Raw genomic sequence first — 24,738 nt, 5'->3', positions numbered from 1 at the left:
CTGCACATTAAGACTCCTACACATGAAGACTCCTGCACATTAAGACTCCTACACATGAAGACTCCTGCACATTAAGACTCCTAAACATGAAGACTCCTGCACATTAACACATTGAGTGCCACAGCGCTTCAGTAAAATTGTCTGGAGCCTGTGCCAGATTCACTTCCATTCAGTTGAAAACAGCTATAGAATTTTTTCTATTAGGGCTATATGAACAGGGCTGGACTCTAATGAAACATTGGACACTCCTGCTTCTTTCAAAGAAGAAATTTTGTTTCTAGACAGTTCCATTATGAAATGACAGCCTCTGAAAGAAGAGCACTTTCAAGGGTTTTCTGCTGTCTTTTTTTACTTTTCAAGATAAAGTCACTTTTATGAATACTTTTTGCACTCTAATTTCAAGCACATTCACTGACTCTAGCTACTATTTTCTGATGTAGTGACATGGTATAGTTCTGTGCAGCCTGCGTGCCCCACCCCCCTCTCCACCCCTGAGCTGCGGGCTCCTCCCCACACGCACACAGTCTGTTTTCGCAGCCTCGTTTTTGCCCCGGACGGATCCCAGCGCAACAAAGAAATGGCAAACGGGACTGAAGGAAAAGGTTTGGCCGTTCGGCTTCGGGTGCTGCCTTTCTGGCATTGAATCGTGTGGAGAAACTATATGCAGACACAGGGCCGGTTCCAGAACCAGATGACTAAGGGTGCATCCAAGATAGGAAGGGGTGCAGATGCCCGGCCGAAGGCCGGGCCCACTCGGGTGGCCGGCCAAAGGCCGGCCGCCCGAAAAATTTGACATGTTATTTTACTAAAAATAATGCATTTGACCATCATTTCAAGTAGAATGATACCACCCAAGCAAGAATATTTCAAGTGTTTCAAGTGCTTTACTGAAATATTTGGACCATATAATGATAATACAATTATCTCAACCTTAAAAGGTTACATATAGGTGCCAAAAAGCCATAAAATCACATCAAAGAACAAAGAAAAACAACAACGATAATTCAAGTTTAAACAGTAAGTGTGCAGCTGTAACATTTATTTAAAAAAAAAAAAAAAAAAAAAAAAAAAAAAAAAAAAAAAAAAAAAAAAAATTTTACTTTTCAACTGAGCATGCAGACAATTAAAATAAGGGTGCAATGCATGCTTTTGCACCCCCGTAGAACCGGGCCTGTGCAGACAGATAGACAGAAGCAGAAGAGCTCAGTTGTGGGCGCGGATCGAAGCCAACTGTCAGCTGCAGACAGAGCAATCTATATGGCTCTGGCTGCAGCATGCATCGGTTTCGCTTTGATCACGGCTTTCTCTGCTTTCTCCTGCACAAAGTAAAGGATCTGAGGTGGGTGGCGCAGCTCCCGTGTAGATGTTTAAGGTGGCGCCGTGTGATCCCTTGAAGGGATTCATGCTCACTGGCTGGGTACGACCTTAAACAGCAGAATTATGGAATAATATGAATTATGATTTTAGGACGTCCACAGACGTCCTTGGCACTTCTCGTTACTTTTTTTTAGGACGTCCACAGACGTCCTTGGCACTCAATGTGTTAAGACTCCCCGGTTGCACCAACTGGTCTTAACTTTGCCTGGTTGTAACTCCTACGTCGGTCTTAGTTAAGACCAGTCTTTAGAGTGGACTTACGGCTGTTGCACCGACAGGGTGGTGTCTGGTCTTAACTACGCCGGTCATAGCGATGCGCGTCCATGTGAAAGCACGGGAATGCCTATTGGAATGTGGCACGCAACCTGTTTGGAAGAGTGTGCTGACCAGGCGCGGACTGCATAATCGGGCACGTCGGGCAAATGCCCGGTGGCCTGGCCTGGCCTGGCCTGAAATCTTTTTTTTTTTTTTTTTGTGCTCGCAGTCAGGCCACTCACTGAACAGCAGGCCAGGCGCCGCCTACTGGTTTACTAGTGGTTTTATTACTTTATTCAGGGTTAAAGTGGGTGCATCTCATTGTAAAATTGGACTCGGCCCAAATCTGGCTACAAACGACCCAAATTGGGCTTCAAACGGCCCAAATCTGGCTTCAAATGGCCCAAATTGGGCTTCAAACGGCCCAAATTGGGCTTCAAACGGCCCAAATTTTTCGCCGGGGCCCTTCGGACGCCGCCACGCGTGTCGGCCCGTATCGGCCTGGCCTGCTTGGTATCTAATGCCCGGCCTGAATTAGGATCCCAGTCCGCCCCTGGTGCTGACGTCAAATGACGCTCCGCTGATGGGTAGTCGGCTAATGTGGCTAATGCTAGCGGCTAACGTCAGTTACTTTACATGGCAGTAAAACACCACTGAATGACCAAATTGATTTAACTTTTAACCATTTCGAGTAACACTGTTTCCATACGGACGCCCAGCGGTGGTTAGTTGTTTATAACGTGACTATATTTATAATATAACATTTATAACGTACTCCGGTTTCCAGTGTATAACTCGGGTCTGAATACAGCCAGAGTGCTGAGGGGTTGTAGCTATTGCGCAACACACAGGTGAAAACCGTCTATACTGCACCCATGACTGCACCTTACGCCTGCTCTGGACTAGGCGTAATATTTACGCCCGGTCTTAGTGAGAAGAAGGCTTAAGCCCAGTTGGTGCAACCGGCCCCAGCACATTAAGACTCCTGCACATTAAGACTCCTGCACATTAAGACTCCTGCACATTAAGACTCCTGCACATTAAGACTCCTGCACATTAAGACTCCTGCACATTATCCGATGTGAAATTGACGTATTCTCTACTGCCATTTAGAAGCATGTGTTGGTTGGGTTAGAAACGAGCAATCTGGGCACCAGAGTCTATCAGTCTGATGACTTAATAGACTCTGGAACAGAAGGCTGATATTTGGGGGTTAGGGTGTAGAGCAGACGTATACGCACCAAGACGTGCGCTTCCGGCGTTGTTTACAGTCTGACAACGTCTCACATGCAGATATCTGTTTGATAGAGACTGGTTTATCGTCCGGACCTAAAAACATCTACGAAAAGTCAGTCAGGTCAGTCAATCAACTCCAACTCCATCCTCGCGTCAGTCACACTGTAAACAAGGACCGCGGCGCGCAGAAGCGGAAAGTCTTGGTGTGGACATCCGCTCTACGCCGTCCGCAAACCCTGAAATATCCATCAGTTGTCAGACTGATGGACACTGATGGAAGCTTAGTTACATCCAGTACTCCTCCTAAATAACAACAATAAACTTAACGTGCTACTACTAGTACTGAGTACTGCACCAGTCAAGTTATGGCGAGCAGCTTGCATGATGTCACAGAGTTTGTAATAAAGTGTTCATAGCAGTCCATAGGGATGCTTTAATTTAATTTGTTGTACTGGTGTGTGTGTGCATGCGTGTGTGCGTGTGTGTGTGTGTGTGTGTGTGTGTGTGTGTCTGTGTGTGTGTGTGTGTACTGTGTAGTGATAGTTGTCAGCGAGGTTGGAGGCTCCTGTACATCCTGACAGCTTTCCATCGCTGCTCTGATGTCATGAAGCCCTTCGTGTTGAAGTTCCTGCAGGACGCCTCTAACACCCAAGCACAGTTTGCAGGTAAACAGTGTTTAACTGGCTGTCTGTCCATCCATCCATCCCTCCATCCAACCATACATGTTCATCAACATCAATCTGATTCTTACTGTCAGTGATCCGCGTGTTGATTGGCTGCTGCTCTTGTTGATTGACAGGCATCGCAAAGGCATGTGAGCAGAACCTGCGGAGGACGTTCCAATATGGCGGACGTGTGGAATACCCAAACAGCATGGAGCTAAAAGCTATGTTGGTTAGTCTCTCATTCAGCCAATCAGTGTTCTTCTGAGTCGGTCCTTCAACCACTCAATGCTCTTTCCAGCCTCTCGTTCAAACAGTCAATCTTCCTGACTCAGGTCATGTGGGCACGCTCGTTTAAAGGGGCACTTCACCGAAATTCAGTGCGGATTTATTTTGCCATATATTTTGCCATATATCCCAAAACTGTAAACACTTTTGCAGACATCGCTCCGGTAATATACATGCAGATCCGGCAAAAACGCAACAGGTGCGTATTTTTGCCGATCTGCATGCGTTCGCCATCTATTACCTGGGAGTCAGTCTCTTCCGGCAGCCGTAGCGGGGGCCGTACTGCAGCCGGTGGACATTGGGCTTTAGTGTAACAGTTATTGTCCACCACCAAAGGGGGCGCTATAGATCGCTCTCAGTCCATTCGTTTGTTCGTTAGTCACACTGTAATGTTAACTCTATGCCGCTAGGTAGCCCGTCACATGACTGGACCGGGAGGGTGCCCGTCCTGTTCTCTGATTGGTGTGCAGGCTGGGCGTGTCTCACTCCCCTCTCTCTTGATTGGTGTGCAGGCTGGGCGGAGCTCCAAGAGACAGCTGTTCCTGCTGCCGGGTGGGATCGAGAGGCACCTGAAAATCAAGACCTGCTCTGTGAGTCAAGTCAAGTTGATTTGTATAGTCCTAATTCACAAGTAGGGATGGGTATCGTTAAGGAATTAACGATACTACTACTCTTATCGGTACTGCTTATCGATCCAGTACTTTAACGGTACTCTTATCGGTTCTTTTCATTATTTTTAAAGGTCCCATTCCGTGCAAAAGCTGTTTTTACTTGTAAATGCATATACTGTATACTGCTGTCAGCCCTCCCTGTAATGAGTGGTCACACGCTCAGAACTGCCACAGTTGGATTTGTCCCTATCCAGCGTCCCCCTGCAGTCTCCTCCAAGCCACACCCCCAAACGCTTCGTTTGCCCAGAGGGGAATTGGGACGTCACTAGCTTCCTCATGCATACTGCGCGGGTCTCTCTCACACAAGCTACCTGCACCATTTAGTCTATAGCCACAAAATTAACACTTCTAGCTGGAGCGACGCCAACTGTACGTGATCCAGCAACTGCAGAGGTGCATTCGGTAAGTCTAGGCATTTTGAGATGTCCTCTTTAGCGTAGTACCGTTAAGTTAACGATAACTCGCAACCTAGCGTGCTGGTCCACAGACGCTAATCTGATTGGCCGCTGGGAGCCTGGGGCGGGCTCTCCCTCAGCGGCCAATGGGAACTGTTAGTTCTGAATATATTATAGAAACAGGCCATTCTTGGGAAGCGACGAGATGAGGAAGTGAGAACTCCGTCACAACAAACGGGGTTGCTATATTTTCGACAGATTAATCCAGAATCATGTTTTATGGACCAGAGACACACGTTTTTAAGAGGTTACAGCTGCACGAATTGGGACCTTTAAGAGAAAAAAACTGAAACAGTGGGACTGGGTTAGGTTCATTGTAGTAGTAAAATGTTTTTTTATTTTATGTTTTTATTATTCATTAAAATACCCTGCATTATATAAGAATTAAAATCTACCACTGCTAATACCAATGTTCAGTTAGAAAAGCATATAAACAGTGTTGTAGTAGTGGTAAATACAGAGGTGAGTCAACTATTTCTACCTTGTTTCCCCTCATTGATACACTTGAACTGAAAATAGGTGAGTGATGATCTGTGGCTCCGCATGCTGACGGTGAACGGATGTGTTTGTTTCAGGTGGCGCTGGATGATCTGTAGCTCCGCATGCTGATGGTGAACGGATGTGTTTGTTTCAGGTGGCGCTGGATGCCATCGAGGAGCTTTGCTACGAGATGGACCTGCACAGGACGGAGGCCATGGATGAATACGCCATCTTTGTGGTCACACACAGAGGTGAGAAGGGAGTTTCAAAAGACAAGAAAATAAGAGAAAAAAACAAACAAAACAGAAACAACAGCAAAAAATATATAAATAATAATAATAAAAAACAAACATTACCAATGCTGTTAATAGTACTGCTTATGATTCCCTATACATCTTATAGAGAGGCTGGTTGAGGCTTGGTGACGGACAGGCAGCAAGATACTCCCACATCGCACAGAGACCCATAGGATATCACTACTGTGAAACGTCACTGGCAGGCAGCTGATCAAAATAATTAATTAATGGTTGCTAATAGGAGTCAAATCGTTCAACGGAACCTCTTATGGAGAACTTTATTTTTTTCTAAATTTAAAAATGACATGACCTCACGTATCCAGGATTTGGGGCGATGGGGGTAAAGAGGACTTCCACAGCAGGAGAATCCTTCTGCGTGCGCCTCCTTGTTTCACCTGCCTCGAAAAGGTGCGACGGTCATGTGTGTGCCTGAGTGATTTGAAGTTGAACGATGCAGTTTAAACCGTGGCAAGCAAGCAGTAACAGTAATTAACCTTGATCTGTGTCTCAAACTGTGCTGTGTTCGGTCCTTGAATCTGAGGGAATTGGGCCTGGAAAGGCCTTGAATTTGATGTTTAAGAAGGTGTGGGAACTAGGGGTGTCACGGTACACAAAAGTCACGGTTCGGTACGTACCTCGGTTTTGGGGTCACGGTTCGGTACGAATACGGCACGGTACGAAAATGGGGGAAAAAAGCAACAAATCCCAAATTCTGTTTTTTTCCCTTTGAATATGTCTGAATTCTGCTTTTACGCTATTTTTACCATCAGAAATAGTGTCTAATATGTGGGAATGAATAAATGTCCACTATTTAATAAGATCTAGGCAATCCACACAAAAAGGTTTTACTCCAGACCAGTGATTTTCAAAGTGTGGGGTGCGCCTCCCTCTCAGATGTCTGTATTCCAGCTGTTTGACAGGGCAAAGGCATTTCCCCCCACTTTAAATCTTTATTGTACACAAGTTTGTAAACAGAGCGCATGTGTGGAGTAGCCTAATACTCCCACCAACCCCTCCCCCTGTTGTATTTGTTTTATGTAGCATTTGCGTTTGATGTAAGCACTAATTTGGAATCCTATCTAAAAGCGGCCACTAGGCGGCAGTGTTTCTTTAGTCAACGTCAAAATACCTACATGTTCAGAAGAAGAATAAAACGGCAGAAGAAGAAAAACTTCTTTACCCCTGTTGAAAGATACCCCCACTGTCTGACAGACAACGGGGTGGGTTTCACTTTCCCAGTAAGTACGGGAAAGAACCCTGTCAGCGCCTTAACGTTATTGGATGTGAGTTTTGTTTAGCATAATATGATTACGTTCGGTCATCTAATGGATTATTGGAACATGACAAGGAGTCATCGCCTCTTCCTCACCGCAGCTTGCCTGTCTGCATCCGCAGATGTCTGCTTGACCGCATCACTCATCCCACGCGATGTATGTTGCTTGTTTACAAGTTAACAGCCTTGTCAGTGTTATGTAACGTTTAGCCGCAACGCGCAACTATAAAGGACTTTGTCGCGGCTACGTAACGTTACATTGGCAAGCTTACCTCGTTGGCTTGATGTTGACAGAATTTGCAAAACAGCTTATTGCCACAAAACGTCCCATTCTGTGAACGCGGATTTCTATGGCCCTTGTGTTGTTTTGGTGTGTCTTCTTCTGTGGCGTTTAATTCAATTCAATTCAATGGCGTTCAAACAGCTTTTAGGTGCTTCTGGATTTGACGTATTCGTCGTGTCGTTTCATGTACCGTGAAACGAGGTACCGTGAGGGTCGTACCGTAAATTTCACGGGACGAATACATGTACCGTGACACCCCTAGTGGGAACCCTTGATTCTGAAATGAATAACTGGTCGACTCTGTGTCTCTCTGTGTGTGTGTGTGTGTGTGTGTGTGTGTGTCTGTCTGTCTGTGTCTCTGTGTGTGTTTGTGTGTCTGTGTAGGTCAGAACGTGCGTCCGCTCAACAAACGGGAGTACATCCTGGACATCGCCACGGAGGCGGAGCCAGTGGACGCCAACTATAGTCTGTGGTTCAGGAGAGTCATCTGGAGCCTGGCTCTCAAGATGGACAACCAACTCTATGTCACCATGCACTATAACCAGGTGTCTGTCTGCCTATCTGTCTGTCTGTCTGTCTGTCTGTCTGCCTGTCTGTCTCTCTCTCTCTCCAGAACATCTGAGATCAACCTTCACTTTACAGTCGTTTAAATCAGGGCTTAAAATGTCTGTTCACCATTTTTTTAAGAAATCTAGGGAAATACATGTAATGAATAAACCGTTGCCTTGCCCCTTTCTCTCTCTGTCTCTGGCTGTCTCACTCACTGTTGCGTTATTATCGATCCCACTCATTTTCCATACAAGACCCGCTCTACTCTGCCACTGATTGGGTTGGGTTTAGGCATGTGGAGTAGTGATTGGTTTGGTTTCGGCATCAGGGGTGACGATTGGTTGGGGTTAGGGTAAGAATATCAGGGTAAGCCAATCAGAGGCAGAGTAGGGCCTCACTGTCTCTGTCCCTCTGCCCCAGGTGTTGCCAGACTACCTGAAGGCCTTGATGAGTGTGGTTCCTCAGGGGAAGCCCAGTGAACAGCATCTGCAGCAGGTCGCCAGGCTGGCTGCCCTACAGCACCGTGCCAAGGACACCCTCTACCTGCCTACCCTGTAAACACACACACACACTCACTCACACACACACACACACACACACACACAGACACACACACACACACACACACACACACACTCACTCACACACACACACACACACACACACACACACACACACACACACACACACACACACTCTCTCACACACACACACACACACACACACACACACACACACATACACACACACACACTCACACACACAAATCCAATGGCTTACGTTGCGTCACTCTGGTTACATTTTAACCCTAACCCTAAACACTTCTGGGGACCTGAGAGGAACTGTTCCCTGAGAACTAATGGAACCACGACGCCATGCACGGACGCATATCCCCAAACCCGGACAGCTAGTTGGGGGACGCGAGTGGGGCTATTCAAGAGGTTAATTGTCAGCTGTCGCAAGTTGCTTTTATTTGCAGATATCTGACGGATATCTGTCTGTTTCATATTAATATGTGCATGATAAAAGGGTCCAAATACCTCATGAAAGTGCCTTTGATAAGAGAAAGTAGCTTGGGCAACGGTACCACAGAAGAAGAACTAGCAGCATATGTGTTCAGACAGGAGTGTCCGGATTTGGGGATTTCAGCTCACAGTTTTTTCCACCAGCAATAAGGTCATTTTTCCAACTCTGGTAAGGAAAAGATCATTTGTAGCAGCAGTTAAAACAGAATGTTGATAGAATATTGACAAAAAAGTGTCCGTGCGCATGGCGTCGGTGATGCTACATACAGTACCTTCAAGGTTTTTTTTCAGTTTTTATTCGCACTGCCAATAGGAACACTGAAGTGACGTAAGCCAGCTGACGGTTAGCAAGCTAACTAAGAAAAGCAAGTGAGAGTTCACAGGGCATTACTACTTGACAACAATTAGCTGCTAAAAAAATAGCAAGTTAACATTAGTGATGATACCGCCTCAGGGCATTCCGAGAAAACCAATCAACGTACACGTCTGGACCAATCATCGTTCACTTACGTGACTCAAGGTTCCTCTTGTGCTGGGAGAGCACCTACCCTGAAGGAGGTGCTAAAAAATCCCTCAAAACAGCAACTACGATCGTTCCCAGTTCCTGCAGTGCGGACACAGTCCCTGCGGTGCAGACACAATGACACAATAAAAAGTTCCTCCAACTGTTCTTAGAACTATGAAAAAGTTCCTCCGGTCCCAAAACGCCTATAGACACACACACATGCATACACATACAGTATGTAGGACAAGCTGCATGCATACAAATATGCAAACACACTGCCACTTATTTATGTAATAAACACAAGCAATTATGCACATGTATGTATGTTGCCTCTGAGTGTATGCGCGCTGATTTCTGTGTGTGTGTGTGTGTGTGTGTGTGTGTGTGTGTGTGTGTGTGTGTGTGTGTGTGTGTGTGTAGCCGCGAGGTGCAGGAGTGTGTCCCCCCTCCGTTCTATGGCAAACAGGGTTCCCAGCACTGGCTGGATATGACCACTCATCACATGCAGCAGGTACAGCCCCTCAACCCACACCAGGCCCGTGCACAGTTCCTAGGTAAGACCTCTGCTCCTTTAGTGTGCGTGCGTGCGTATGTGCGTATGTGTGTGTGTATGTGTGCGTGTGTGTGTGTGTGTGTGTGTGTGTGTGTGTGTGTGTGAAGCACACTCACAGAATGTATAGCAGTAGCTGTCATAGAGGTCCTTCATTATTCATTAAGCCTGCATGAGTCATCAGAATAAAATGTTGGCATGTTACATTCCTGCAAACTGGAATATTGAACGTTTCTGAAGTCTGAATACTTTGCATATCAACATTTATAGAAACGTGTTCAGTATGTCAATGCCTAGTCCTCTAGACTGTGCTAAATAACCACAGTCTGCTATGGAGATAGCATCTAGACTGTGCTAAATAACCACAGTCTGCTATGGAGATAGCACGGTCAAACGTAAGGGCGTTTGGGGTCGGGGTGGCGGAAGGCAAAAATATTTGCCTGCGGAGACTGGAGTTTGCAACCCGTCTACATTTCTACCGGAAGTCACATTTAACATTTTTGTTCTTTAACCCGAACCCAAATCATTACCCTGACCATAACCCTAACCCAACCTGTTACCCTGACCATAACCCTAACCCAAACCATTACCCTGACCATAACCCTAACCCAACCTGTTACCCTAACCATAACCCTAACCCAAACCATTACCCTGACCATAACCCTAACCCAACCTGTTACCCTAACCATAACCCTAACCCAAACCATTACCCTGACCATAACCAATGTTGTTCACTTGCTTAAAGTCGAACTGAACCCGTGGTGGCGCGTGGGTCGGAGTCCGCTTCAGACTGAAAACATAACTTGTCTGAGATGACAGGTTGAGAGGCGGGTCATACAGTAGCATGTCGATGATTTGATTTGACAATTCTGGGGACTGGCTTTGGCATTGGCCAATCCTGGTGTGTTCCACCCCCAAATCGAGTGGGATTCAGCGTGTTGTCGTGCTACGCGAGTGGGATCCGCCGAGTACCAGGCAGCCAGCTGCTTCTGTGTGGAACGAGCAGACAATCCGATGCATGGGTGCTGCCCGCCGGCCTGGAATCTCCAAGGGGCGACCCCTGACAACCAGCCTCTCAGGCGCGCGCCATTATCGCTATTGCGGTAAATACAATATTCCTGGAATGCGAGTTTTAACGAGCCAGTTACATTTCTTTGCATTCTCAGACATTACCGTTTGATTTATTTAGTATGTTCCATACAATTAGCCAAGTTAGTAGTTAGTTTATGGGCTAGAAATTCTGTCAGATGACAGGCACTAGGTGCCATTTTCTCCTTCATTTGGAAGAGAAAATTATCCTGAAATGAAGATTTGATTGACAGCTGCCATGTCGTGATATGAAAAAAAAAAAGAAAAGTCATTTTTGGGTTCAGCTCGACTTTAATGTTTTCAAATGAACGTGGTGATGTTTTCAAAAATAACTGCTGTGTTAAAATTAACTGACATCTTCAAATTGGGTGGTTGGAGGACTTGAAATGTTAATATGCAACATTTTTGGTTCACAAATGTTTTATCTCAACATATCCGTAGTTTGCAGAAACATAACATTCCAACATTTTACTCTGGCGACTGGATGGTTCTCAAATGAGGTATAGTAAGCATATTGGAACATGTGCCTCTGCAGCAACTAAGTAACACTGGATGTAAAATTAAGTAATATAACGTTAAGTAACACTGGATGTAACATTAAGTAATGTAACGTTTAAGTAACACTGGATGTAAGCCACAGTGACTGGAATGTAACAGCTTGTTTTGCAGAATGTGCTGGCAGTTTGGAGCTGACCCGTCATGTGTTTTCACTCAGGGCTCGTCAGTGCCTTCCCCATGTTCGGCTCCTCCTTCTTCTACATCCAGAGCTCGAGCTCCGCCTCCGTCCAAGCCCCGTGCATCCTGTCTGTCAATCAGAATGGACTGCACTTCCTCAACAAGGATACTCATGTATGGACACACACATAATAGTCTAATACATCTAGTCTGTGACCAAAAGATTTCCAGTTCAAATCCCTGGACTGGCTGGGAAATCTTTCAAAACAAAGCCTTTGCCTCCATCTGCTGGTGATACTGTGCACTGTCTGCTGCTGTATCCATGTTGTTTATATTATGTTCAGGTCCGATGACCCACAAAACACACACACAAAGGAAATTAGATGAGAATCTTAAAACGTGTGTGTGTGTGTGTGTGTGTGTGTGTGTGTGTGTGTGCGCGCGCGGTGTGTTCTGGTTAGGAGGCCATGGTGCGTTTTCCTCTAAAGGAGGTGCAGTCGACTCGCACCCAGAGACCCACCTCAGGCTCCAGCTACCCCTATGTGGACATCATGGTCGGGGACCTGCTCAGCCAGCGCATCATACAGCTGCAGCTGGAGCAGGTGTGTGTGTGTGTGTGTGTGTGTGTGTGTGCGTGTGTGTGTGTGTGTGTGTGTGTGTGTGTGTGCGTGTGCGTGTGCGTGTGCGTGAGTGACATGGGTCCTTGAAATCCTTGAAAGTTTGGTGTGAGATAGAGAGTGTGAGAGAGAAATAAAACCAATATAATTAGCACTTGTGTGTGTGTGCGCAGGGTCTGGAGCTGTGTCGGGTCATTGCCATGCACGTGGAGAACCTGCTGTCAGTCAGAGAGAAGAGACTCACCTTGCCACCAAGCGAAATCACCCTGCTATAACACACGCGCACACACACACACGCACACACACACACGCACACACACACACACACGCACACAGCAAAATCCATCTTTATGCCTCATAAATATTTTGTATCTACCTCTATTTCAAAAATGTAATATTTTGATATACTTAATTTAAATGCAATAATGTTTCTATAAGTGATGCATGTACAACATTATGGAAGTGAAAGCAGACTAACAGTTTTATACCGATCTCATTAACATATGTCGAGCAGGGTCTATAGAGTCCACCCACCTATCAGTCCTATAAATAACATGTACAGGATGGCACAGTAGCTTCACAGTATATCCAGTAAGCCAATACACGCACGCATGACACACACATGCACACGCACACGCACACGCACACACACACACACACACACACACACACACACACGCCATGGAATGAAATGCATGCAAGTGTCTGATGCAATGTGAGGACGAGAAACTTGAATAAATGCCCTTGTTACAGATCTAACTCATTCTCATGATGTGGGTGGTGGGAGGGGGAGAAGGGGCTGTAGGGGGAGTGGCTAGGATGATGTGGGAGGGGAGAAGGGGCTGTAGGGGGAGTGGCTAGGATGATGTGGGAGGGGGAGAAGGGGCTGTAGGGGGAGTGGCTAGGATGATGTGGGAGGGGGAGCGGGAGCCATAGGGGGAGTGGCTAGGATGATGTGGGGGGGGGGAGCGGGAGCCATAGGGGGAGTGGCTAGGATGATGTGGGGGGGGAGAAGGGGCCGTAGGGGGAGTGGCTAGGATGATGTGGGGGGGGAGAAGGGGCCGTAGGGGGAGTGGCTAGGATGATGTGGGAGGGGGAGAAGGGGCTGTAGGGGGAGTGGCTAGGATGATGTGGGTGGTGGGGGTGTGGTGCCATAAAGCTGAATGGCCACACCGCTGTGCCGTGGGCTTAAAGGTTTGCGCTTGTCAGTTAGAAGTTTGTAGGCAGAACTCTGTAGCATCCTGCTCTGTCTTGTTTGTAGGCAGAACTCTGTAGCATCCTGCTCTGTCTTGGACTCTTTAGTATCTAAACCTATTCCCCAGTGTTTCATCAACTATGAGCTGAAGCCCATTTGGGTCATGATTCCCTGCAGTAGGTCCCCAGAAGAGTAGGCTAGGCTAGTATGATTTGATTAGCCTCGGTCCTGGGGCGATATCGAATTAAAATAGTTTTGGTCCTGCTTGAAAACGGTTCAGTAGATTGTTCCCAAAATATGTCTCCCTTAAAAAAAAAAAAATCCCTGGTGGTGTGCCCTGTGTCCTTATGTTTTCTTGTTTTGCCATGGACATGATTAGGAATTGGTGCTTAAAAATGTCAATGTAAACTCATGTATAGCCTGGATTCCTTACAGAAACAATGGCTGCTTGTGGTTAGAACTCCTTCATTAGGAGGCAGAGCTATTACTTTCGGGAACCTACTTTCATTCTTTGGAAGACCTTGCGATGTTTTTAAAATGTTGCTTCACTGGATGAAAGACCTTGAGATGTTTTCAAAATGTTGCTTCACTGTATGAAAGCCAGCGATGCAAAAGAAGCCACACAATTCACAGGGTTTTATGACTCTGTTTCCCTGCTGTGAAATCACGGCGGTCGCCAGGGGAAACACATCTTTATGGGAAACCAATTTTGGGACAACATGGAGTCACGGGCCGCATCACTGAATACTTTGCACTGAATGATGACCAGATTGTAATGAAATGTTTGTTTGCAAATATTGTACACAGCGAATGTACTGTACTTGAATATTATTGTACAATAAGAAATATGATGACAACCGATAATAAAAGTTTGTAATATAAAATCTATTGAGTTTTGTGAATTGATGACCGAAAGAGCCTAATTATATAAATTGATTTCTTGTCTCTGCTATTGGCTGGCCAACCTGTCAGTTATCTTTATAGTGGCCCAGCTTCAAACTCTTGACAATATTAATTTGACATATGGGGTGCACTGAATTTATGAGTTTACGTTATCCTGTTACGTTGGAAACTCCGACCACGTGGGCACATCCCGTGCCACAACTCCAACATCACATTCCACAGCGCTGGGTGTGTTGTTATGCATTATTATGCATAGCACAGTACCACATTGTCAAGTCCCGCCCTCTTCTGCCTCTGATTGGCTTGCCCTGATATTCTTGCCCTAACCTTAACCAATCATCACCCCTCATGCCTAAACCCAACCAATTATCACTCTGCATGCCTAAACCCAACCCAGACCCAACCTCCTCATGCCCAGAGCAGAGCCATGATTGCTCTGGCCCAGAGTAGAGCAATATAATAGAAGAGTTCCGACATCTCCATTCACTCCAATGGACCCGTTTTTTTTTCCAGGAAGTAGAAAGTGGAACTCTTGAGTAAAAAAAGCAGCACTGTCGAGTTGCAGCAAAATAGGCAGTTTGTGTTGTACTTTGAAAGGGTTTTTCATCCCTTGAATCAAATTGTACATTATCAGCTTTATTTTAGCATGCAAAAGTAGTGCGAGACCATTCGCGAGACCCATTCCTGGCTGTTCATTGGCTAATGAGTCTCGCATTTTGGTCCTCCGCTGACGCCACTCTCTTACTACATACTAGAGGACACTAGTGTCCTCTAGTAAGAGAGTGGCGTCAGCGGAGGACCAAAATGCAAGAATCATTAGCCAATGAACAGCCAGGAATGGGTCTCGCGCTACTTTTGCATGCTAAAATAAAGCCGATAATGTACAATTTGATTCATTTCAAGGGATGAAAAACCCTTTCAAAGTATAACACTGTCTATTTTGATGCAACTCGACAGTGTTGCTTTTTTTACTGAAGAGTTCCACTTTCTACTTCCTGGAAAAAAACTGGTCCATTGGAGTGAATGGAGATGTCGGAACTCTTTTTATCCCAATCAGAGGCAGAGTAGGGCGGGTCTTAACAAGAAATGTAATGCTATCCATTTTATGGATCCCACTGCTTTTCTTGTTAAGACCCGCCCTACTCTGCCTCTGACTGAGTTGGGTCAAAGACGATGGGATTTCAAGCAAGACACCCCAACTTCCAGTCACTTCCTGTATCTGCCACGGACGTATCGCCACTGCCACGCCCACTTAGGAGACTGGTCAGCCAATGAAGTTTCATAACATTGACAGACAGCCAATCACAAGCTGATGACCACGCCCATTTAGGAGACCGGAAGAGTACCATTTCTTATTATTGGCAACGCCTGCAGTGGAGCGTCTCTCTGGTTGGGTTTAGGCATGAGGAGCGATGATTGGTTAAGGTTAGGGTAAGAATATCAGGGTAAGCCAATCAGAGGCAGAGTAGGGCGGGTCTTAACAAGGAAAAGCAGTGGGATCCATAATGACCATATTATAATAACGCGGCCGTGACGTGTGGGCGTTTCTGCATAATTGCTGGCAGATTTCTTCGCTCTTATTGGACGACACCACCGGGGTTCGTGTGAACCGGGGGGCTGTGGTCAGACCCACGACCTAAACAGCACCAGGAGAGAGGGAGAGGAGAGCCGCCGCAGCAGCAGCAGCCTGCCAGCCCCGCTTGCTCTCAGCCTGCATGGGCTAGCTGGTTAGCTAGCATAGCATCGTCCGACCGCACCGAGGAATTCACCGTGTGTCCCCTGGCTCGACCGTGTTGCCTCCCCTGCCTCCCCTCCCCTCGGCCGGCTTCAAGATGATGAAGTTTAGGTTTCGTCGGCAGGGCACCGACCCGCAGAGAGAGAAGATCAAACAGGAGCTGTTCGCCTTCAACAAGGTAAAGTAACGGTCCTCCTCTCTGGCTGCTGCTCCCCAAGACTATACCAGACGTGTTGTTTTTAGGGGGACACATCTGAAGTCGAGCAGCGAGCACTCTTGCAGCACAACACCCGCTGTTTCTGTTCCTATCCTACAAACACAGAATTAACGTTTCAGATTGCGAAGATGCTGGGTTTTGGTTTTAGCATGGGGTGACTGCTTGCACGGGGAAGTGATGCCGTCTGGCGGTTAATTGTCTTGATTGTTTTCACGGCGTGTTAATTGGTTTTCGTCCAAGCGGGGCCTGCGTCCAAACTAAATAACATTCCGCCGCCCAAACTTACTCCAGTCTCAGCACCACCAACAACTGATTATGCGAGTGGTTACCAGGCTACAGATGACCTAGATCAGTGGTTCTCAAAGTGGGTTCCGGGGACCACGAGGGGTCATTGAGGGCATCCAAGGGGGTCCCCACTCCCCAGCACATCGATGAGTCGTTAAAAACGTCATTATTTCATTTACAAGAACAATAGAATGTAGAGGAATGGCTATTTTGATCATAGTTTCACTTTTATGGCTCTCCCTACAGTAGGGTATTGGAGTGGAGTTCTGGACATATTTATATATTCAAAATCATATTAACAATAACAAAAAATATTCTCACATTTGGGTCAGGGAGACATCTCCCCTTGATGTGAGAGGGTGAGAATGGCTGATGATGTAGCAGTGCAACTTCATGTGAGTGTGACCCATATAATTGCATACAAATTATATTGATCAAGGTGACACATTTGGTGCATGATTTAGCTGCCGTCAGTGACAATTTTCGCTCACAGGTTGAGACTAGCGCTAACGGAAACTATAGATACTTTGTGTAGACTTAGAGGTCTTTCCTATCTACAGATGAGGTGCTGAGAGCCAGACCTGTCTGTGTTGCTTTCTGTTTGGAGGATCTGGGGTCTGAAAGCATTTTGAGTGTCACGTTTCATGCTGCTCCACTTTGGCTCAACATCAACATGGAAACAAACCAACCCATGTCAATCTGTAGCTTTCTGTGCACATCTCAGAAAGCCCCAGTAACGTTCCCGGACGGCTTCCCCCCCATTGGCCGGTGCATAGATCTATTTAGGAGTTCCTCCTGGTATGAACAAGTTTGAGATCCGCTTTCAGAGAGCTGCGTGTTGTCACCTTGGCTGCTGTTGCTAAACTGGTGGGGGGGCCTAAAAGTAGGCTGCAGCACCCGTTTGTCAGGATCAGGAATGTATTGATAGTTGTGTGTGTATCATTTGTCAGGAATAAGGAATGTATTGATAGTTGTGTGTGTATCGTTTGTCAGGAATAAGGAATGTATTGATAGTCGTGTGTGTATCGTTTGTCAGGAATAAGGAATGTATTGATAGTTGTGTGTGTATAGTTTGTCAGGAATAAGGAATGTATTGATAGTTGTGTGTATCGTTTGTCAGGATCAGGAATGTATTGATAGTTGTGTGTATCGTTTGTCAGGAATAAGGAATGTATTGATAGTTGTGTGTGTATCGTTTGTCAGGAATAAGGAATGTATTGATAGTTGTGTGTATCGTTTGTCAGGAATAAGGAATGTATTGATAGTTGTGTGTGTATCGTTTGTCAGGAATAAGGAATGTATTGATAGTTGTGTGTATCGTTTGTCAGGAATAAGGAATGTATTGATAGTTGTGTGTATCGTTTGTCAGGAATAAGGAATGTATTGATAGTTGTGTGTGTATCGTTTGTCAGGAATAAGGAATGTATTGATAGTTGTGTGTATCGTATAACAATCGCAGGTCATCTAATGGTCAGGCTGCATCACAGCTGACAAGGTCTAAGCTGAGATAAGTTGGAGCGCAAAGCAAAACCAGCTGAGAAGTGAACCGGTGGCCTTCAACTGCACAGTGAGCCCAGTTGACAGAATGATGTAGAAATGCATAAATATCATAGGGTTTATATCAGGGTTTATATCATGCATAAACTACTGTATATCATAGGGTTTATATACCCTGATATAAACCCTATGATATACAGTAGTTTATGCATGATATAAACCCTGATATAAACCCTATGATATACAGTAGTTTATGCATGATATAAACCCTGATATAATATAAACTAGGGGTGGGGGAAAAAATCGATTCACCTAAGTATTGCGATTTTTAATGTCACGATTTTTTGAATCGATCTTTTATTCCAGAATCGATAATCGCAAAAAAAAAAAAAAAAAAAAAAAAAAAAAATTTGGTGCTTGCAGTCAGGCAGTCAGTCAGTCACTCACTGAACAGCAGGCCAGGCGCCGTCTACTGGTTTACTAGTGGTTTTATTACTTTATTAGTTAGTCTGAAGTAATAATTACACTTCAGGGTTAATGTGGGTGCATCTCATTGTAAAATTGGACTTCAAACGGCCCAAATCTGGCTTCAAACGGCCCAAATTCTACGCGCATCGGCCCATATCGGCCTGGCCTGCTTGGTATCTAATGCCCGGCCTGAATTATGATCCCAGTCCGCCCGTTTTTAACTATATCGCCCAGCCCTACTCATGATATATAATATACAGTCTCTAGTGTATGATTCAACTTTTCCCATGTTCTAATCTAGTGTAAAAAAGCAAACAAACTGAAAAAATAAACAAAAATCGCAATAAATCGTAATATCGAATCGCAATAATCGTACAATCGCAATACTTAAGAATCGCAATATAAATCGAATCGGCACCCAAGAATCGTGATAGTATCGAATCGGGAGATAAATGAATCGCCACAGCGCTAATATAAACCCTATGATATACAGTAGTTTATGCATGATATAAACCCTGTTAGAACACGGCTCTCTTGAATACTCGATTCTGATTGGTCAATCAACAAGATTCACCGGTCATTATTTCTCGACAACCGACCGCTGCTCTGCCACACCTGGATTAATCAGTTGATAAGAGCTTTTTGTCAGCAAGACACTACTAATTAGGCCAACCAGTTGCACTGTGGTGTCTTGTGTGCCAATTACGAATGAAACCGCTTTGTCGTTGAAAAAACGCTATTAAAAAATCTATTTGAATAATTATTTTTGTCAGATTATTGAATGATTTAGTTGTAGGCCGTGTTCTAAGCGGGATAATGGATAGTGAGCCGGTGATTACTGGAAATAATGACCTTCAGGTGAATGATTAAGCCCTCCGCTGCGCGTCGGGCTCAATCATTCACCTGTCGGTCATTATTTCGCCAGTAATCACCGGCTCACTATCCATTATCCCTTACATATAAACCCTATGATATACAGTAGTTTATGCATGATATAAACCCTGTTATATCATGCATAAACTACTGTATATCATAGGGTTTATATCAGGGTTTATATCATGCATAAACTACTGTTTATCATAGGGTTTATATTTAAGGAATATAGCATGAGAGCCAGTGTGTTGTGACAAATATATCCCGCTGCTCAGCTGTTATCCCACGAGGCCGCAGGCCGAGTGGGATAACTGCTGAGCAGCGGGATATATGCCACAACACACGCTGCTCGAGTGCTATATTGCTTTTATAAAACGGTTTCCAAGTATGATAATATAATAATAATAATAATACTATAAGTCCGACTGGCATGTCATTGATTCTGATAGAGTCAGTTGAAACACTACTGTAAGGCGGGACCGCAAGAACGTGCGGGTGATTTGATTGGATCGTTCTGGAGACTGAAGTTGACATTGGCCAATCCTGGCGCTTGCTGAGAAGCTGAGAGCTTTCTGGAAAGCCCGGCATGCAGCTCGAGCGCAGCGCTGCATTCTCAGCGCTTGCTGAGAAGCTGAGAGCTTTCTGCAAAGCCCGACACCAACTAACGTTACGGGGTTAAATGCGGGGTTAACAGCCTTTTTTTTGCAAAGAAGACATTAGCCCGCGTCTATTCTTGTACAAAACATAATTTTCTGCGAAGTATTAGTAAAGTTATAAGCGAAGATCGATTCACAAGGATCTGACAGCTGTCTCCGCCATTTGTTTTTTCTACATTGTCATTTGAGGTAACCAAAGCCTTTTAGTAAGAGAGTTGCCATGGCAACTCAATAACCCATGGCCATGGGTTATTGGAGTGGGTTACTGGATTTATACAATGGCTGTGAACCAATCAGATTGCTTGATTTGAGAGAGCCGTTTTATAACAGGGTTTATACCATGCATAAACTACTGTATATCATAGGGTTTATATCAGGGTTTATATCATGCATAAACTACTGTATATCATAGGGTTTATATCAGGGTTTATATCATGCATAAACTATGTACAGTATATCATAGGGTTTATATCATGCATAAACTACTGTGTATATAGGGTTTATACCAGGAATCTGGAATAAATACAAAGCTTTTCAAAATGTACACATTCACTGTTTGCTGCGTGTCAAGAAGCCAGCATTATATCAGCCTCTCATATCGGCAGAAATGTTTGTTTTGTGCCGAATCGATGCATCATTTTCGGCCGATACCGAATACGTTCCCCTGTTGGCAGAAGACAAGAATGGCATAGTAACAGCTGGGGGGTGGAGGTGGTGCACACGTAGTAGTAGTAGTAGTAGTAGTAGTAGTAGTAGTAGTAGTAGTGATGATAATAACTTTTTATATAGCCTAGTGCTTATCAAAACTGTTACAAAGTGCTTCACAGAAAAAATAGGAGGAGGAGGGAAGGATATACGACAAAATAATATCCAAAACAAGTTCAGTACAAGCATGTCTAAAGTGTTTATAAGAGACGTTATGTTTTTCCACTGTCCCACACACTGTTCAAGTGGGCATGTTCAAAGTCCATGGACTCTCCATTGCACTGACACACGCACACGCGCGCACACACACACACACACACACACACACACACACACACACACACACACAGAGAGAGAGAGAGAGTTTGGCACCAGCCACCAGCTGCCTCAACTGTCAAAGAGGTGGTCTCTCAACAGGAGTGTGTGTTGCTTTGATGTGGCTGAGAGAGAGAGAGACAGACAGATAAATGTAGGTCATATAGGTATCGTCCAGTGATGTTAGTACATTTCTTTGTATATAGTATTGGTCTGATGAGCAAAATAACAGCAATGTTAATATTGTTTATCAGATCTGGTATCTGCCAAAATGTTCACATTGAGAAGAAACAATGTGGTATGTGCTTTTTCAAATGTTTCGGAAATAAAGGAAATTCAGTGTTTACATGTGTTTTTCAATATGCACGAAATGTGTTTATCATATTTATTACACAGATCATATCGACATTGATAAATATTGTTATCGCTATCAGCCAAAATGTTCATCATATCACTGCATCTCTAGACAAATGCTTTAGGGGTAAAACGGTTATGGTCGTGTTCTACATGTTACCTGGGTCCCAGGGCGAGGTCAATGGTTCATTACTACATTTAGTTTTTCGCTCTCAGTCCTCGGTTGGGGGTTTCTGGCCACTAAAGGTTGAAGACCCCCCTGACATCGTTAAAGCAGGTTTGTTTCGGTCTCTCCCCTGTAGCCCTAACTGCTTCCCCAGCTGTCTCTGCCTCGAACACAAGCAGCTGTCTCTGCCTCGAACACAAGCAGCTGTCTCTGCCTCGAACACAAGCAGCTGTCTGTGCCTCGAACACAAGCAGCTGTCTCTGCCTCGAACACAAGCAGCTGTCTCTGCCTCGAACACAGACAGCTGTCTCTGCCTCGAACACAAGCAGCTGTCTCTGCCTCGAACACAAGCAGCTGTCTCTGCCTCGAACACAAGCAGCTGTCTCTGCCTCGAACACAAGCAGCTGTCTCTGCCTCGAACACAAGCAGCTGTCTCTGCCTCGAACACAAGCAGCTGTCTGTGCCTCGAACACAAGCAGCTGTCTCTGCCTCGAACACAAGCAGCTGTCTCTGCCTCGAACACAGACAGCTGTCTCTGCCTCGAACACAAGCAGCTGTCTCTGCCTCGAACACAAGCAGCTGTCTCTGCCTGGAACACAAGCAGCTGTCTCTGCCTCGAACACAAGCAGCTGTCTCTGCCTCGAACACAAGCAGCTGTCTCTGCCTCGAACACAGACAGCTGTCTCTGCCTCGAACACAAGCAGCTGTCTCTGCCTCGAACACAAGCAGCTGTCTCTGCCTCGAACACAAGCAGCTGTCTCTGCCTCGAACACAAGCAGCTGTCTCTGCCTCGAACACAAGCAGCTGTCTCTGCCTCGAACACAAGCAGCTGTCTGTGCCTCGAACACAAGCAGCTGTCTCTGCCTCGAACACAAGCAGCTGTCTCTGCCTCGAACACAGACAGCTGTCTCTGCCTCGAACACAAGCAGCTGTCTCTGCCTCGAACACAAGCAGCTGTCTCTGCCTGGAACACAAGCAGCTGTCTCTGCCTCGAACACAAGCAGCTGTCTCTGCCTCGAACACAGGCAGCTGTCTCTGCCTCGAACACAAGCAGCTGTCTGTGCCTCGAACACAAGCAGCTGTCTGTGCCTCGAACACAAGCAGCTGTCTGTGCCTCGAACACAAGCAGCTGTCTCTGCCTCGAACACAAGCAGCTGTCTCTGCCTCGAACACAAGCAGCTGTCTCTGCCTCGAACACAAGCAGCTGTCTGTGCCTCGAACACAAGCAGCTGTCTGTGCCTCGAACACAAGCAGCTGTCTCTGCCTCGAACACAAGCAGCTGTCTCTGCCTCGAACACAAGCAGCTGTCTCTGCCTCGAACACAAGCAGGAGGAAAGCTGTGAGTTTATGTTCATCCTCTTTAACAAGCCCTGCAGAGCGCCGCAATAAAGCAATTGTGCTTCCATCACCGCTTTTTAAGAACTTTACTCTTAACTTTATTAAGGGAGTCCTCCCTTTTAGACGCCTCACACACTATACAGTCTGACACGGACACCCCTCACACACTATACAGTCTGTGAGGGGTGTGTGTGTCAGACTGTATAGTCTGTGAGGGGTGTGTGTGTCAGACTTTACAGTCTGACACACACGCGCACAGATTGTAGGAGGATGTATTTTATGGGAAGAACTTTTTAGAGACTGTTGTGGATGTGTGGTCATTTTGTGGATGTCTAGCCAGGTTCTTTGTCATAATTGCATTGTCTCATGTGTTTCATGTGTTTCATGTGTTTGTCATGTGTATTGTTGTGTTTTATCTTTTGAGACATGTCTGCGGTGGAACCAAAGACGAATTTCCACTTGTGGACAATAAAGTTTTCGTAATCGTAATCGTAAAAATTAATATAACGTTAATGTTTTCTTTGTATCTCCACTTCTTTTGTCTGTCTGTCTCTCTCTTTCTCTGCACCTCTCTCTGTCTCTCTCTTTCTGTCTCTGTCTCTCTCTCTGTCTCTCTCTCTGTCTGTCTCTCTCTTTCTGTCTGTCTCTCTCTCGCTCTCTCTCTGTCTCTCTCTCTCTGTCTGTCTTGTCTCTCTCTCTCTCTGTCTCTCTGTCTCTCTCTCTCTCTCTCTCTCTCTCTCTCTCTCTCTGTCTCTCTCTCAGACTGTGGAGCATGGATTCCCCCACCAGCCCAGTGCTTTGGCCTTTGATCCTAAGCTGCAACTCATGGCCATCGGCACAAAGTCAGGAGCCATCAAAATGTATCCTTATCATTCTCTCTGTCTCTCTCTCTCTATCTGTCTCTCTCGGTCTCTGTCTGTCTCTCTCTCTGTCTCTCTCTGTGTCTCTGTCTGTCTCTCTCTCTCTATCTCTCTCTCTCTATCTGTCTCTGTCTGTGTCTCTCTCTCTATCTGTCTCTCTCTCTCTCTCTGTCTTGTGTTTCAGTGATGTGTGTGTCGTTGAAGTGCAGCTGTGTTTATCTGCACCTCTCATCAGCTCTGCAGTGCGGTCACAGCGTCGTCTTTCTCTGTCTCTTGGCAGGAAACACAAGTCAGAGTTTCCACCTGTGCAGGTTTTGTTTGTTTTGAAGGCACCTCTTTTGCTGTGACCCAAATTGTGGTTGTAGCATGAGAAGCTGGAGATGCACTGATCGACCGGTAGACGACCGGAATCAGCCGCTTTTCAGCTAATCGGCTATTGACCGGGTGGCCGGCCGGTCAGTCTCGTATCCATTCCTGTACCGGTCAAATTGACACACACGGGCCACACGATGTTTCACGTCGCATCACGTGCACAGTGGCAGACATGACGGTACACTCACCTTCAGACCATCATCGAGCACTGTGACCTCTAGAAAATATGCAAGAGGTCAGTAGTCAGTGTGTAGTGTGTGTTCACTGCAGTCAGTGTGTAGTGTGTGTTCACTGCAGTCAGTGTGTAGTGTGTGTTCACTACAGTCAGTGTGTAGTGTGTGTTCAGTGTAGTCAGTTTGTAGTGTGTGTTCACTACAGTCAGTGTGTAGTGTGTGTGTTCAGTGTGTAGTGTGTGTTCAGTGTAGTCAGTGTGTAGTGTGTGTGTTCAGTGTAGTCAGTGTGTAGTGTATGGTTGTTGGGTGTGTGCTGTGTGTGAAGGAAGCCTCACTGTGT

At 45.7% G+C, this 24,738-nt stretch overlaps 2 protein-coding genes across 2 annotated transcripts in view; both read left to right on the top strand.

Annotated features, from left to right (window-relative positions):
- myo15aa (myosin XVAa) overlaps nt 1-12,561 on the top strand; it is a gene marked incomplete at its 3' end in the record, with an annotated part of 119,225 nt that extends 106,664 nt beyond the window's left edge. The window contains exons 56-65 of the mRNA XM_083649301.1: nt 3,406-3,533; nt 3,668-3,762; nt 4,331-4,408; nt 5,579-5,675; nt 7,661-7,821; nt 8,246-8,379; nt 9,776-9,909; nt 11,710-11,843; nt 12,131-12,271; nt 12,460-12,561. Of these exons, the coding sequence (XP_083505427.1) occupies nt 3,406-3,533; nt 3,668-3,762; nt 4,331-4,408; nt 5,579-5,675; nt 7,661-7,821; nt 8,246-8,379; nt 9,776-9,909; nt 11,710-11,843; nt 12,131-12,271; nt 12,460-12,561 (1,204 nt within the window). The remainder of the gene's footprint in view (nt 1-3,405; nt 3,534-3,667; nt 3,763-4,330; nt 4,409-5,578; nt 5,676-7,660; nt 7,822-8,245; nt 8,380-9,775; nt 9,910-11,709; nt 11,844-12,130; nt 12,272-12,459) is intronic.
- Nucleotides 12,562-16,112: 3,551 nt separating this feature from the next.
- llgl1 (LLGL scribble cell polarity complex component 1) overlaps nt 16,113-24,738 on the top strand; it is a 95,929-nt gene continuing 87,303 nt past the window's right edge. The window contains exons 1-2 of the mRNA XM_083650188.1: nt 16,113-16,297; nt 23,756-23,853. Of these exons, the coding sequence (XP_083506314.1) occupies nt 16,217-16,297; nt 23,756-23,853 (179 nt within the window). The 5' untranslated portion in view covers nt 16,113-16,216. The remainder of the gene's footprint in view (nt 16,298-23,755; nt 23,854-24,738) is intronic.

This window comes from Poromitra crassiceps (assembly GCF_964638095.1).
Source record: "Poromitra crassiceps genome assembly, chromosome: 13".
NCBI lineage: Eukaryota > Metazoa > Chordata > Actinopteri > Beryciformes > Melamphaidae > Poromitra > Poromitra crassiceps.
This window is presented reverse-complemented; position numbering and strand designations above follow the sequence as displayed.